This window comes from Engystomops pustulosus, chromosome 5, assembly GCF_040894005.1.
Source record: "Engystomops pustulosus chromosome 5, aEngPut4.maternal, whole genome shotgun sequence".
Classification (NCBI taxonomy): Eukaryota; Metazoa; Chordata; class Amphibia; order Anura; family Leptodactylidae; genus Engystomops; species Engystomops pustulosus.
In genome coordinates, this window is record NC_092415.1 from 47,994,625 (window position 1) to 48,010,393 (window position 15,769).

Here is a 15,769-nt window from a genome sequence, read left to right on the forward strand (position 1 = left end):
CTCAGTAAACCTGCCTTCATACAGCTCTGTACACAGAAAAATAAAATTATGAATTTTTAAAAGGAGAGAAGAAACAAATTGAAAGGCAAAAAAACTAAAAAAAAAAAAAAAAGCAGTATTGCAGCGAAGATGCTCAAATTTCAATCTTTTTTAAAAGATATAAAAACGGAAGCAATTATATATGTGGCCCACTGGTCGTTTTTCATCCGTATGTGAATGTATGTCACCGTATCCTTAAAGGAAACCTACCAGGTAGAATGGCAGGGGTAAGCAGTAAGTACCGAGCACCAGCTCACCCTGAGCTGCGTGCGCACGAAGCCTCTTCTGCTCTAAAGTTTAAACAGTGTTAAAACCGTGATACAGCGGTTATTAACACTAACGAAAGTAAGCACCGACAACAGCTCACCCTGAGCTGGTGCTCGGTACTTACTGCTTACCCCTGCCATTCTACCTGGTAGGTTTCCTTTAAAAATACTGTGGGCTGGCAAATGATGTTACTAGCTTGTTCAACCCCAAGATCCCTGGATATTGCACATATATATGGCAGTGTACGGTTCACAGCCTTACGCAACATGTATGTTCCCATAATAATAATAATTCTCTATTTATATAGTGCACACAGATTATGCAGCTCTCCACAAAGAATGGCAGATTGGTCCCTGTCCCGATGGGGCTCACAATCTAAACAACCTAACAGTATGTTTTGGAGTGTGGGAGGAAACCGGAGGAACATACAGACTCTGCAGGTGTTGACCTGGGTGGGATAGACTTCTATGGGGCATACCAAATGGAAATACAAGAGAAAATCGGACATATAAGTCTGAAAAACAGTATGGTGCACAATACAAGCATTAATACGGCTGTATTGCCTATTGGAATGAATTGGGATCTATATAGGGCCATTTTCATACATTCGTGTGAATGCAGATATTTGCTGTATATAAATACTTGATGGTGGGGTTAAGGGCAAGGCTTAAAATATAAAAATATAAAACTTTTACCTCATGAACATGTGCATATCACAAGCCACAAACAAGCGGACCAGTGAATAAGTAATGGTTAACCTTTGTGTATGTGTGCAGGACACCTTACTGCCCCCTTACTTCATGAAAGTTTTAGGTATGGTGGTAAAATATGTCTTTTAGGCTCTATTCACACAGTGGAGCTATGTCATGACTCCAGCTGCAGAAAAATGTATAATTGGAAATTGGCACCAACACTACAGATGGCTGAAGGGTGTAGCACATCCTTGCAGGATTATGTGATTAGGGATTGTACTATATGCCACAGGCTGTAGGGTTTATATAACATGTACAGTTTTTTTTATTTTTTTACTCTCAATGGGAGCGGCAGCAGGGGGCGCTCGGGCAACGCGCAAATCAGCGCGGGAAGACTTCTTGTGGTGATTCTCCCGCGCAGGCGCAGCCCTTTGCTGCGCTCGCTACTGGGCGGAGACGAGCCGGCCGCGGAATTGTGATGGACAGAAACGCTATCCAATAGGAGCGGTCGTTAGAGACATCACAAATAATGGCGGCAAATATGAAGCTGACAGCTGGGGGGCGCTGCTAGTAGTCACGTCTTGTGCACTAAGGTGTGCGCTGCACTTTGTCGGCTTCTTGGGCAGCGCTGGTTTAATTGGAAACGCAAAAACTGTCATTGTGACTTGGTTTCAGTAAGTGCTGAGGTGTTAGGTGATGTAAAATTACTCAAAATTATGTCTGATGTGTGCGGTAAGTGTGTACAGAGCCCTACATGACGCCATCAGCAGTGCCTTGTGTGTAAGGTCTGGTGAGGGGAGTCATATCACTGTGTAACATGCACTTCCCATTCTATATGGATCTACATCTTGTGATTCTCCATTGCTTTAGGGTTTTATAACTTTCCATCCCGCAATATAATAAAATGTACAAAATTGCACCAAAAATAATAATCTTCAGTCATTTTTATAATTCCTTATTTGTGTACAAGCATTCTGTTATGTTTTTGCTATAAAATAGTCTTTGTCCTTAAAGAGGTATTCCCCTAACAGAAAATTATTGTCCTTTTTATGATAAAAAGTTATTCAATTTTCCTATGTATTTTTCTGTATCAATTCCTCAGTTCTCTAGATCTCTGCTTGCTGTCATGCTATGGGAAGCTTCTATTTTTACTTCCAGTGGACAGAAATCTGACCGTGTTCACACAGGTGTGCGGCTCGTTATATCTAATCGGAGCTGTGTGATATAACGAGCCGTGCACCTGTGTGACCATGGTCAGATTTCTGTCCACTGGAAGTAATCAGAAGCTTTCTATAGAATAAAAGCAAGCAGAGATCCAGAAAACTGAGGAATTAATACAGTGTATTGGAAAACTGTGTAACTTTTTATCATGACAATAATTTGCTAAAATGGGAATATCGCCTTTAAATGTTACCCAAGTGATGACTCGTTTTTTGTTCCAGTGTTGACCTCACTGATCTGTGCTGCAAGGTACTATTTTCTCATGCCCGCCATGTCTGCTTCCCCTAATGGTGCACTTCATTATAGTAATCTATAGATACATGATGCGCCACACAGTGCCCACTGCTCAGTATTGCCCGAGCTCAATTGTCCGCAAAGCTGGAGTTCTGTGCATGGCTCCATGATCTTGGCTTCATTGCTATTGCGCATGTACAGAACTCTGGCTGCTCGCTGAAGATGTCTGAGTGGGAAGATCAAAGAGGCTACTGGGGGGTGGAGTAGCCGCGCCATGTAGCCTCAACTCTGGCTACTCCACGTCCCAGTAGCCTCTTGAGAAAGTTTGCATATTACCCCGACTAAAGATGACTCCCCTCTATCTTTGCTAAAGGGCTATCCTTACATAGGTTAAATGCACCTACCACCGGATGTTCCTTAATGGGTAGATCCGTAGTGGTAGGTTTCCATTAAGTTGTGTACGTGAGGTTTTTTTTTTTTTTTTGTTTGACGTTTTGAAGTGGCAATTTTTTTTAAGAAGGAATGTGTCTGTTTTCTATGCTCTTTCAGGCCTTTGCCAATGATTTTCTACTTTTTTACTTATGTTCTCTCTGCAGCAGGAACTGGTATAGAAAAACTTTAGTCTGAATACGACCCAGATGGACACAAGGGAAGACAGTGCCGTACTCTGTGCAGAACAGAGCTCTCTGCTAGATCCTTCATTATATGGTGGTGCTGGGGATACGTTAATCTCAGATTCCTCATTACTGGTAAGTATCCTGCTATATCCCTGCTTTCTGACTTGCAAAGGATTTAAAGCTTTATACATTTTTTAATACAACTAATTATATTATATAATCTTTTCTCTACAGAACAATGAAGCGTCTCATCCTCTGAAGGTATATTTAAGAGTCCGACCTTTTTCGAAGGCAGAGCTTGCCAACAATGAATCTCAGGTTGGTTTCTACACGGCCTCCTCTAACATTTTATTGGGAATGCAACTGTATCATTGTCATTGTATTTGTTTTTAGGATTGTGTGACAATTGAAAACTCTGAGATTGTGGCGTTACGTGCTCCTAAAGACTCCTCTACTATGAAAAATTGTGAACGTGGCATTGGGCAGTCTGTGCATAAGTTTACATTCACACGGGTAGGTGGTGCCGCTGTTGTGTGCAGGTTACTGATAAATGTCTCTTGCCGCTTACTAATTCCACAAATGGTCTCTACTCCGCAGATCTTTGGGGATGGAACTACGCAGGCAGATTTTTTTGAAGGCACAATGAAAGACCTGGTGTTCTCTTTTGCCAATGGGCAGAATGGTCTAGTCTTTACTTATGGCGTCACAAATGCAGGGAAAACCTTTACAATTCAAGGTATTTTATTTAGACTAGCCATCCCGGAAGCCTTATTCCTGTCACTGTTTTCAGTTCAGGGTGGCTTCAAGGGAACCTGTCATCAAAAAATGCCCCTTTCAACGTTCTGGGGACACGCTACAGTGAGTAAGTGTGTCACCATACAGTGAACGGGGAAAAAGATGGAGCATGCTCTATATTTTCCCGCATGTATGGCTGTGCTGCATTCCTCCCGCTCTCCAGCATGTGGTTGTATGCTTGTTCAGCTCATGTGAAGGAGGCCTTGCTTACTTCGTCCAACCCCTTCACCAACAGCACTGTGCCTTTGTTGAAAAGTGCAGTGTAGGCTTCTCGGCTTAAGTCTGCCGCCTCCCACCAATAAAATTGTTCTTGAAACCTTTTAAGCCTTTGTTGGCTCCACCCATTACCAGGAGTCCAAAATGGTCAGATCTATATTTTCTCACAAAATAGAGGAGATTTGGCAATCTTCCTACGCTAGAAAACTTGAGAAATTTTCACCTGAAAGGCGTTGCACCAAATATACTGAAGGTTTTTGACTCCTACGAAAAAGGGGTTGTGTCTCCACCAGAACTAACCCTTGTGCCAGAAAATTCAATATTGTGCCGTAGCAAACCAGATCAATTAAAGGGAGGTGCAAAGTACGACTCTCCAGTCTTGTACTGCTCCAGATCTGGCGCAGCAGACTCTCTACACTCGTTGTAATCTACACTGGTCTAAAGACCGACACATTATTAAATCTCCCACAATGTGCAGTGAAGGGGACGGCATTCTGGTAAGGACTCGGAGAGGACTTGCTATCTGCTCAGGCTGAGAGTTGAAGAGTCGGTGAGCTGTCAATCAGGAGGCGGGGTTTACTGGCATCCTGGAGAAAGTCTGACTCTTCTATTCAGAATTTGACTATGTCCATTTGCATATCAGAAAAAACTGCTCTAATTAACCCCATAGCGCAATAAGACGTACCCTTACGTCTTACTGCGCATGGGGGAGTATGAAGAGGGCTCACGGGCTGAGCCCTCTTCATACTCACCGGGCATTTGCTTCATAATGAAGCAAACGCCCGTCGCTAACACCCGCGATCGGTGCTTGCACCGATCGCGGGTGTTAACCCTTTGATTGCCGCCGGCAAAGCTGCCGGCGGCATTAAAGAGCCGGCGGCGCGTGGGCGCCGCCATCTTGGCTCCGATCGTCACTCCCCGTGACGTCACCGGGGAGCGGCGATCCGTTGCCATGACAGCCTGGGATCACACAAAGATCCGAGGCTGTCATGATCGAGGCTATCTATTACAATGTGCGATCTGCACATTGTAATAGATGGTATGCAAAATCCCCATATACTGCCATACTGTAGTATGGCAGTATATGGTAGGATCAATCAGACAACCTAGGGTTAAAGTACCCTAGGGAGTCTAAAAAATAGTAAAATAAATAAATTAAAAAAAGTAAAAAAAAAAAAATTATATTAAAAAAACATAAAAATTCAAATCACCCCCCTTTCCCTAGAACTGATATAAATATAAATAAACCGTAAAAATCATAAACACTTTAGGTATCGCCGCGTCCGAAAATGCCCGATCTATCAAAATATAATAACCGTTTTTCACTCCGTTTAACCCCGTAGCGGAAAATAGCGCCCGAAGTCGCAAATGGCATTTTTTTGCCATTTTGAAAAATAGAAAAAATTCTATAAAAAGTGATCAAAAGGTCGCACAGTCCTAAAAATAGAAGCATTGAAAACGTCATCAGAAGTCGCAAAAAATGACACCACTCACAGCTCCATACACCAAAGTATGAAAAAGTTATTAGCGCAAGAACACGGCAAAATGAAGAATTTTTTTTCTGTACAGGAGGTTTTAATTTTTGTAAATGTATGAAAACATTATAAAACCTATACAAATTTGGTATCCCCGTGATCGTATTGACCCAATGAATGAAATAGACCTGTCATTTGGGGCGCACAGTGAAAGCTGTAAAAACCAAGCCCACAAGAAATGGCGCAAATGTGTTTTTTCATCATTTTCAGTGCATTTAGAATTTTTTTTCCCTCTTCCCAGTACACGGCATGGAATATTTAATACCATCACTACAAAGTGCAATTTGTTACGCAGAAAATAAGCCATCACATAGCTCTGTACACGGAAAAATAAAAAAGTTATAGATTTTTGAAGGTGGGGAGTGAAAAATAAAAGCGCAAAAACGAAAAAGGGCCTGGTCCTTAAGGGGTTAAGGTAGTGTCTCAAAGGAAAATAATCTTCCCTGATATGGCGAGGACTTTTAACTCTTTACCATCAGGTATTTTTCTGGTGTGAAGAATAAAATTCTGCTGACAGGTCGTCTTTAACTTGTGGTCAAAACTGAGCCAGTTAAACTGCATTGACTACATATGGCTCTCAGTTGGTCGTTTTAAGTATCTAAAAGGAAAATGACACTTTAGAGAGCAAAGGGCAATGCAGACTTGGATGGGGCTCTACATTGTCACAGTACACAGCTGCAAGTGTAGAACATCCAATGAGTGGATGTAGCAGAGGTCTTCCACTTGCCTCTTCTGGCTCCCCCACAGTGTGATTCCAGAATGACTTTGCCATTTGACTTTTGCCTTTGCAAAAGTCTATGCGCTTCTTTGTTTTTTCCTAATTATTTAAAATGTTAATCTGAAAATGTCTCCCTATAGTGTATAATCCTCGTTTTTACTATAAACGCTGGTCAGTCACTTATTTTCAACCTTGTTTAGGAACACCAAAAGATGGAGGTATCCTGCCTAGATCACTGGACGTTGTCTTTGATCATATTAAAGGTCGGCAGTATGCCAAGATGAACCTCAAGCCCTATCTTGGCAATGATGTCATGAAATTGGACCCTTCTCAAGTAAAGCAAGAAGAAGCCACGAAAGCATCTCTTCTTTCCAGCCTAAAGGAGGTTTGTTATTTCAAGAAGCCATCATTGTAATATCTGTCCACATGGTGGCAGCAAAGGAACCTTTAAAAGGCATTTCAGAGGTAGCAAGGCTTAGTGTGTAAATGAAATCACTTCAAGTAGGTGGAGGCTACTGATGCAAGGAGCGCCAGGATCCAGCTTCCTGATAAATCCGGCTGCCGTGCAATTCTATCAGAATAGACATGACAAAGATTGCTGACTTTTTTGTCATTTGCTTTAATCCCTAATTAATCTATGCAGACACCTATTTAGTAATTGCTCAAGATTAAGCTTTATTATTCTCTTATTCCAGGATCATATGAAAACTGTCCTAAGTTCTAGCAATTTGCGCAGTCTGGCAAGTGAAGATGCCCCAGCTAATGATCAAGGTATAGCAAAAGAAGCTTTTTTTCCTTTTCCTTCCTATGAGAATGTTAGAACAATTCCCAAAACATTTAAGAAGTGCTTAATATTGATGAGCAAATTGTAGACTTTTAATTAAATGCTACGTTTTAGGGGTTGATGACCAATATCAGTTCTCGGCCTGGGTATCGTTCTTTGAAATTTACAATGAGTATGTGTATGACCTACTGGACCAGTTCCCTACATCAAAGAACCAAAAGAGGCCAGCACTGAAAATCTGTGATGATCAGTTGGGGACTTCTTATGTGAAAGGTAATTTGACTCTAGTACATTTTTGCATATAATATTTATCAATCCCTGATGTCTTGTTAATATTCGCCTGCCTTGCAGCCTCTTATTTCCACATATGCATGGCCATTCCATGCATCATTATTGGGAGAGGGTTACCGCCGTTATAGGGAGTCTGCCAGCTCCCATGTCACCAGCATTGTGTACAGCACTTTATATGCTTTCCACGCATAGCTTTCCTATTTCCCAGGCTTCTGTCCTCTGAATTGGTTTGGTAGCTAAGAGTTTTTTTTTTTTTTTTTTTCGTCATGTTTTTGAGGTTTGACCTTGTTGCAAGACCATACCACAGAGCCACTTGATAATTTTCTGTGACTAATAGTCTTAATTTTTATTTTCTATATACGTTTCCTATGTTGGGGACAATAGTTACTTCACATGACAAGAAATCTAAAGCATTTTTTTTTCATGAGGTTTCTTTTCTCTAGTCAACATATTGATGTAGACTTTACATTGTGATTCTCTTAACTAATAAAAATATTTTTAAAACTTTATAAGATTTGAAGTGGTTTAACATCACGAGCACAGAGGAAGCTTGTAAAATACTGCAAATTGGCAACAAGAATCGAAGTTTGGCATCAACTAAAATGAATCAGCAGTCTAGTAGGAGGTAAGACCAACCTGACTAGACTTCGGTTAAACATGGTTTGGCCCCGTATTTTCGAATCTTGGAGAACCTGTCACCAGGTTTTGCCCCACTGAACTACTAGCATGCTCAACTAGGGTATTAAATGCCCCAAAGTCAAGAAAACATGACTCTTCTCACCATGTTTTAACATGAGAGAATTCAAGTTTAGTGGTTGCAGGGGTAATGTCACTTGAGCCCCTATTTTCTGTTAGTATGTAGGTCACAGGCCATACCAGGATTATAGGTTTCAGCTACAGACATGGCTGGTTTTAGACAAACTGGGGTTCCCTAGAACTGATATAAAACTAAACTGTAAAAATCACAAACATGTTAGGTGTGGCCACGTCTCAAAGTGCCTGATCAAAATGTAAAAACTATTATTACCGGTAGTGAACCACATGACAGGAAATGGTGCCCAAATGTCTGAAATGTGACTCTTACACATAACTTAAATAAGGTGATCAAGAGGGCACATGGTCCACAAAATGGTAGCAATGAAAATGTCATTTACTTTTGCAAAAATGACCTCACACAGCTCTGTACACCAAAGTATGAAAAAGTTATTAGGGTCAGAATATGGGGGAGGGGGGGAGAAATGTATATATGTATGCACAGTGAAGGCTTTAAAAACTGAGCTGGCAAGAAATTGACGCAAATTTTTTTTCACCAATTTCACCACACCTAGTGTTTGTTTTTTGTTTTTTTCTTTCCTTCCCAGTACACAGCATGGAATAATAAATAACGACACCGAGAAGTAAAATTTGTTACACAGAAAATAAGCAGTCACACAGCTCTATACACAGAAAAATGATTTGGAAATGGTTTTTGAAGGTGGGCAGCAAAAAAAAAAAAAAGCTGCGTCCTTTGCCCACAAAAGTCCATTTGCATGCCCGGTTTTCTGGTGATACGTGTAGTTAGACATCATTGGAAAAGCAAGCTGCAGATAAAGATCCCCTCTCCCCTTCAGTGTGTTTTTACAATAAAATAATGGAGTGATGTATATATTGATGTGTGTTCTAAAACTTCTTTTTTTTTTTGTATTCATAGCCACAGTATTTTTACTATTCGGCTGCTTAAATTAAGCCATGGTGATGACCCTGGTGTTCTTGGAGTATCAGAGTAAGTAAAAATGCAGCCATTCTTTATAGGTTTGCCCCTTCACATAAACATGATGAGGCCTCATGCGTACAACCTAGGAAATGGGATATGTACAAGGCCATGGATTTCACAACCATGTGTATGAACTGATTGCCAGGGCCGCAAAAGATTGGGCAGATAGTATTGCAGCCTGTGCAGTCTTTTATTGTCATCGGTGCATGAAACTGCAAATGTCATATGCAGGTAGACTAATGGGGCACATTTACAGAGAACAGGGCCAACTGCCCTAAATTTAGGGGGTGCCAGACCTATTATTTCTGGTGACCATTCTTCATGAATCTGGTGTTCCCTGCACTGCCTCAACAGTTTACAAACATGCTTATGGCGCACAGTCTGACTGTGCACTGGAACGCCCCATGATACCTAGTGCAGCTGTGCCACAAAAGGCTTGCATGTGACACTATTGTGGTGCAAACACTTCTTAAATACCTGTGCAAGTCGTTGGCATGTTCTTTTAGGTGCAAAGTCTGACAGAAAACTGGTGCACAGCCCTTGGTAAATGTGGCCTAAGACATCGGTTGAAATTATTTAACCACTGACTCGAGAAATGGTATGTCAGCAATAATTGTCCTGGCAATTAATATATTCAACTGGAATTCTTGTCCCAGGTATCTAGTTGTAGTGATCACCACCCCTTTATTTTTCCCAACTCGTATAATTCTTCTTGCCGCATTAACACCTATGACCCCCTTTAAATGCATATTAAATCCCCCTGGTTAGGCTGTATGGCACAACACTACCATCAAGTGGTAGGAATAGGGCATTACATGTGCATTATATACATGTTAACCCAAGGGTTAAATGTTGAATTCACACTATGTAATTGTAACACTATGTATCTTCCTGAGGCTTATCGGGCAGCTTAATGGCTGGTGCCACAGTGTCTAGATAAAGCAAGTCTATAAATATGGGTGCTGCCTAGGCTTCTGGGGTCTCGCACCTCAATTTCTGTGCTTGTCCTTTTGGACTAGTTCTTGGTGTATTGCTACGCTGCATGCTGACTCGTGCTGCTGAAGCATCTGCCAGACTCAATGGAGATGCATGCCAGCCAAGCTGACCACCTATCCAGGCTGAGGTTCCTACTGCCACCGCCAGACAATTCACACCTCTGCTAGCCCTCCAAAAGAGTTTACCAGCTTGCTGCAGTGCACCAACAAACAAACAGAGTTGTTTTCAAGATCTCCACTTGCTCTGTGCGTTCCTGGCGTGCTGCTTCCATCCTGGGCCTCCCTCATTATCATCTGTCGGGGATTCATCACTTACACCTGGAGTGTCCCAGGGGGAACCATCACTGTCATGCGGCTTCTTCTTGCTTAACTTTGCTGTCACTGACAGGTGTGGATGAGGCCCATCATACGGCAAAGGCCTCTGAAATCTTCACCCTAGCCGCCATCAACCCGGCCACTCCAGTCCTAGCCTTCCACTGCACCTGCATACTGTCGGTCCCGGGTGGGGACATTGCATCTTCCACAGTATTTTGTATTGTACTGACATGATGGTACTGTACAGTCTGGCTGGGAAAGGTGCTTCAAGTAATGTCAGGCCTAGCATTGTATCATTCTGTCAGACCCTCCTTGACCATGTATTCTGTGTGCAGGATGTCTCTGTGTGACTTGGCTGGGTCTGAACGATGCAATAAAACACAAACTGTCGGTGATCGCTTGAAGGAGGCGGGAAACATAAATAACTCTCTACTCATCCTTGGCAAATGCATTGCAGCTCTGAAGCATGGCCAGAACCCCAAGTAAGTTTGTATACACACCTGACCTCACAGTAATGCTGCTTATGCATGGCAGCCACTGGCCTCTTGCTCATTGGTCTCAAACCAGACCTGATGCACTTGGTTGTACTATATCTATAAGGAGTAAAGTGCAAGGTCCTTTTCCTACTTTGCAATTTCTTTACTTCCAGGAAAGCCGGCTATGTCCCATTCCGGGAAAGTAAACTCACCAGACTGTTCCAGCCGTTTTTCTGTGGCAAAGGAAAAGCCTGTATGATTGTGAATATCAACCAATGTGCATCTACTTATGATGAAACCCTGCATGTTATGAAGTTTTCTGCTGTTGCTAAACAAGTATGTATTATAACATATTTTGGTGTATAAAATGCTCTTGCTATGGCCCGAAAAGTATTTCATTTTACAGAAGTAAACTCAAATTTATTCTACTTAAAAACAGAAACAATACAACAAATGTGCCTAAAGGTGGTCTTGGTACTACTCCCCATTCCTCAAATGGCTAGGGTGTTTTTTATCTTCAATTATAGGTTGTTCAGACAATTCAACCCCGGAACTTTGATTTCATGAGCCCAAGAATTGTTGGGAAAGATGGCAAGGTAATAACAGAGATGGATGCTAATGTGTCAATGGAGGATCTTCTCTCCGAGGATGAAGATGACGAAGTGGATATCTCCATCCTGAGTTCAGAGGTGACCCTTCTGTTCAGTCTATTAATGCAGTAGCATTTCCTGATGCCCCTTGAAACTGCCTGCTTTTAAAGGGATATTCTAATCTAGAACTTTGCATTTAATTTGTGTGCCAAATATGGTCACATTTATTGGGTCAGTATCTTCACACTGGTATATTTATTAACACACAATTGAAGAACTTTATGTTGTCCCTTAGAAATGAGCCATCCTTGGACACGGCCACCTCGTAATTCTTCCAGCAGTGGCCACACATGCACTATTGAGGAGCCTGACCATTACCATAGGACGGCTGTGAGACCTACATTAACTCCTGGCCATTTCATATACAAGAACAATGTTTCTTTGATACGACCAGTGCTGCTAGAGTGATTGCACAAAGGACAGCACCCCCCCTCTCTTATTCCCTTATCTAGGGGACTGCATGTTGACTGCATTTATGGGAAAGTGTTTAAGGTTTTTTTTTTTTTTTTTTTTCCCACTTTCATACATCAGATACTCAACAGGATGCTTACAATCACAATTTCGCCTTAACCTGTACCAATGTCTTCTAATTGATACTGAGGCCCAATTCACACGCCTTTTATGAAAACCGGTGAAGGTGACCTATCCGCTCGGTTTTCAATGGGGAGGGTTTTGGTGTCCAGGCCTGACAAGCACACAGCTGTGTGAATGAATCTCTAAGAGGCAGTTTTTCAGCCGTGGTAACCAGAAGTTCATTTGTTATCCTGCAGGATCTACTGAAAAAAATTGAAGAGCTGAAGGAGAAGCTGATGTCGGAGAGACAAAGCAAACTGATGCTTGAATTGCAGATAAGAAAAGAGATGGGGGAAGCAATGTATCAGCAGATGGTACAGCTCGATGAGACCTGGAGGTAAAGGAAATTCTCACTCGCTACTATGTCACTGCTGTAAGACCAAAAATCCAGTTGTAGGCTAATATCATTGTTCACAACGACTGCAATTGCCCCAAATGAAGGCCAGCACCAGCCAGCTTTACACTTCCAAATTCAGAGACTGGTTTAAGGCAAAGGACCTGGCCTTGAATTCTAAATGATTGATTTAATTGATCAGTGAAAACTTCCAACATGGGAGGATGGGCCAGGCACATTTGAGAGGTTAAACCAGGAGGGGGGGTATGCAAGTGGCTTGTTTCTTCTGTCTCAAGCCTTTCTATAGGTTGTGTGTGATGGGATAGGTTTTTTTTTTTTTTTACTTGTGACTTATTCTCTGTTAATTGTAAATTACCAAATATCCTACCCCCACATTAACAACTTCATGTGGCCAAACCCCTTTAAAAATACATTGATTCCCAAATAAATGTTAAATGTTCTGCACAGTTTTCTTGATATGTAAAGGTTCAGAAATGTCTTTTACCCCATCGGATGCCATTCCTGTCCATAAAATTGCCATAAATGGTTGGTTTAGCAATCCTAAATATCCGCAAATTAATCTACCTTCCAGGACCTTCTTATCATCTTTGGTCTCATCCCATCACTACCCTGACATATCTTAGATAAATTTAGCTACAGCCAAGCCCCCCACCCCTGGGACACAATATAAAAAAATATATATATATTGCGCTTTACGGGTTGGTGATGGTGGGTGCATTGTATGTGTTTTCCTCTGCACTGTGTGCGCTTACCCTCATTAAGTAGTTTTATACCCTGTGAATCCTGACTGTCCTTCATGTATTAGTAAGCGATTTGAGGACTTCAGGGAAACCACCGAGGAGCAACTGGAGAACCGGCTGGAAATGTATAAGAAAGCTATCAAAAACCATGCCTACCGCCAGGCTATGGAAGACCTTGAAGAGGATTATGTTCCACTGGACGAATTTCAGGCTGAACAAGAAAAAGTTGAGGTTGGTTAATGATATGTATTCACACTAGTTCTCTGCTACATGTTATAGAAATTACACCAGGCTAAACTTATTAATCAGCAGGGATTCCCCCACCGCCAAGCATCTTCTCATCTCTCTACACAGAAAATGGATTTGTTTGAGAGGTGAATGTTTTTTTAAAACTACTTTACAGGAGAGAGACCGAAGAATAGAGGAACTGGAGGTCGCACTTGGTCTACGGAAGCAGTTTGGTGATGAAGGCGGCACAGATCTTCTCTCATCAGTAGACTCTAACTCTAGGGCTCTGGATGCATTAACCAAACGATGTCAAGAGAAAGAAAAGGTAACGTACATTCATATCTAACTTTATAAGCTGGAATCAAGTTTCCAAACCTCCTGTGACAACTTGGTACAGGATTAAATTGGCAGTACAGTAAGTGTACAGTATTGCTGTACTGTGCCACATTCACTAGGCCTCATGGAACAGAATTTCATCTTTTTGATGAGGTTTTTGCAAGGCAGCAGGGGAAAATTAAAGCATCTAGCTTGTTGTATATGGTTATTTGCCATAAAAAACAGCTTACTGAATCTTTGTGATGCCATTACATATATGCTATTATGCACTTTTGGAAGTGAATACATGCAGTCCCCTACTTAAGAACACCCAATTTGCAGATGACCCCTAGTTACAAAGTGACCTCTGGATGTTGGTAATTTACTGTACTTCAGTCCCAGGCTACAATAAACATAACCTTTTTTAAATCTGTAGTTTTAAGCTTTATTGTTAATCCTGGTTCTTATGACAACCCAACATTTTTTTAAAATCCAGTTGTCACAGAGACCAAAACAAACTTGGTTGGGGTTACAATTATAGAATATACAGTTCTGACTTGCATACAAATTCAACTTAAGAACAAACCTACAGAATCTATCTTGTACATTAGTCGGGGACTGTGTATATTTCTTCTATATATTTTAAGTGTCTATGGTATAATATTTGCAATCTTTCTTTCATGGGAGAAATTGGAAACTGTGGCAGGACATTGCTGAGAAAGCTGCTGCTATTTAAGCCTGGTTATGGCAGTCTGTTAGGTGGATGGAGTTGGGTGATGGTAAACATGCCTCAAAGCTGAATATAGACTATACAATAATGGACATCTACTATCATAATACCTACAAGTCCCATCCTCTGCACTGTTTATTTGATGAAATTCAGCCACGGTCTAAGGATTCTAAGACCAACCATGGTCATGTGTAACTGGCCTTTAATCTATTTGATAAGACAGATGTTGTATATTTTAACAGATCATCCTCAGTCTGAAGGTGCAGATCCAGAACATTCGGGATGAAGCTGATCTGAATGGAAGAAGGCTCGCCGAAGAAAATGATATGCTGAAGCAACACTTGAAAATCAAGGCAAGATCCTGGTTTAGAAAGTTAAACTTGCATTAACACTGATCAAAAATTATATATATATGGCTTCTGTTTTTCACAGGAACAGGAAATCCGAGGTCTCCAGAATCTGGCAGAGAAAGCTATTCAGCTGGAGGCTTCAGTAACGGATCTTCAGGGACAGCTCGATGCAAGTAGGAAAATTGCTTCCACTGTAGATGTCTGTGAACCAAAACCCAAAAAAGGCTTGTTCTCCAGCATTAAAAATACCATGAGCGGCACTCCAAAGAAGGCTAAAAGTGTAGAGAAAACTGAGGAAACCACCGGCTTGGCCAGGAAAAAACCTTTACTGGCTCGAAAGTGAGGAGGGAATAATTTTAAAACTATTTGTATGTATAAAAGGCTATTTATTTTATAAAATTTAAATAAAACACTAACTTTTTCATTTATTTGCTCAGTTTCTTATATTAGCATTACAAATGTACAAACCTGTTAGGGTTTCGGCACACGCGTGCGTTAACAGTTGCTTTTTGTAAACTCAAACGTTAACAGCGGGTTTAATAAGGGAAATCTCCTCAGCTGTTGCATTGCGTTTTGAAACCTGTGCATTAAATGCGACGTGTGACTGCACCCTCAGCTGAGCTTGCAGGTTTCTAAGAAGTCGGGGTATACTGATAAGACAACGGACAGGTGTAACACTTTGGCAACTACTACAGTGTAGTAAGAGGAAAACTGATTTTATCTTACAGACTAATGATTGATGGTAGAGCCACCTGTAAATGATGGCAATGCACTACATTAGAGCGTGCAGGACCTTTACTCTGCAACACATGTACGGTACAGACTTTTGATAATGCTAAATTGACTTGAGTTTCTCTTTTTGTTTTCCCTGTGGTCATTG

The 15,769-nt window shown here is 41.3% G+C and overlaps 1 protein-coding gene across 1 annotated transcript; it reads left to right on the top strand.

Annotated features, from left to right (window-relative positions):
• The first annotated feature begins 1,513 nt into the window (after window positions 1-1,513).
• Window positions 1,514-15,317, top strand: LOC140132743 (kinesin-like protein KIF20A). Its single transcript, XM_072151888.1, has 18 exons — window positions 1,514-1,672; window positions 3,050-3,202; window positions 3,305-3,388; window positions 3,464-3,583; window positions 3,668-3,806; window positions 6,535-6,719; window positions 7,030-7,105; window positions 7,233-7,391; window positions 7,923-8,034; window positions 9,100-9,171; window positions 10,808-10,954; window positions 11,122-11,284; window positions 11,476-11,637; window positions 12,369-12,508; window positions 13,332-13,497; window positions 13,670-13,819; window positions 14,782-14,892; window positions 14,972-15,317. Exons 2-18 carry the CDS (start codon window positions 3,092-3,094, stop codon window positions 15,230-15,232), a joined length of 2,358 nt encoding a protein of 785 aa, XP_072007989.1. The 5' UTR covers window positions 1,514-1,672; window positions 3,050-3,091; the 3' UTR covers window positions 15,233-15,317.
• Window positions 15,318-15,769: the final 452 nt, after the last annotated feature.

What these genes read in the sequence shown, in the direction of transcription:
- LOC140132743 (XM_072151888.1), top strand. Translation starts at nt 3,092, where the DNA reads ATGGACACAAGGGAAGACAGTGCCGTACTCTGTGCAGAACAGAGCTCT. An exon ending in TCTCCATCCTGAGTTCAGAG is followed by an intron (nt 11,638 to 12,368) that starts GTGACCCTTCTG and finishes GTTATCCTGCAG; the next exon opens with GATCTACTGAAAAAAATTGA. An exon ending in CAGCTCGATGAGACCTGGAG is followed by an intron (nt 12,509 to 13,331) that starts GTAAAGGAAATT and finishes TTCATGTATTAG; the next exon opens with TAAGCGATTTGAGGACTTCA.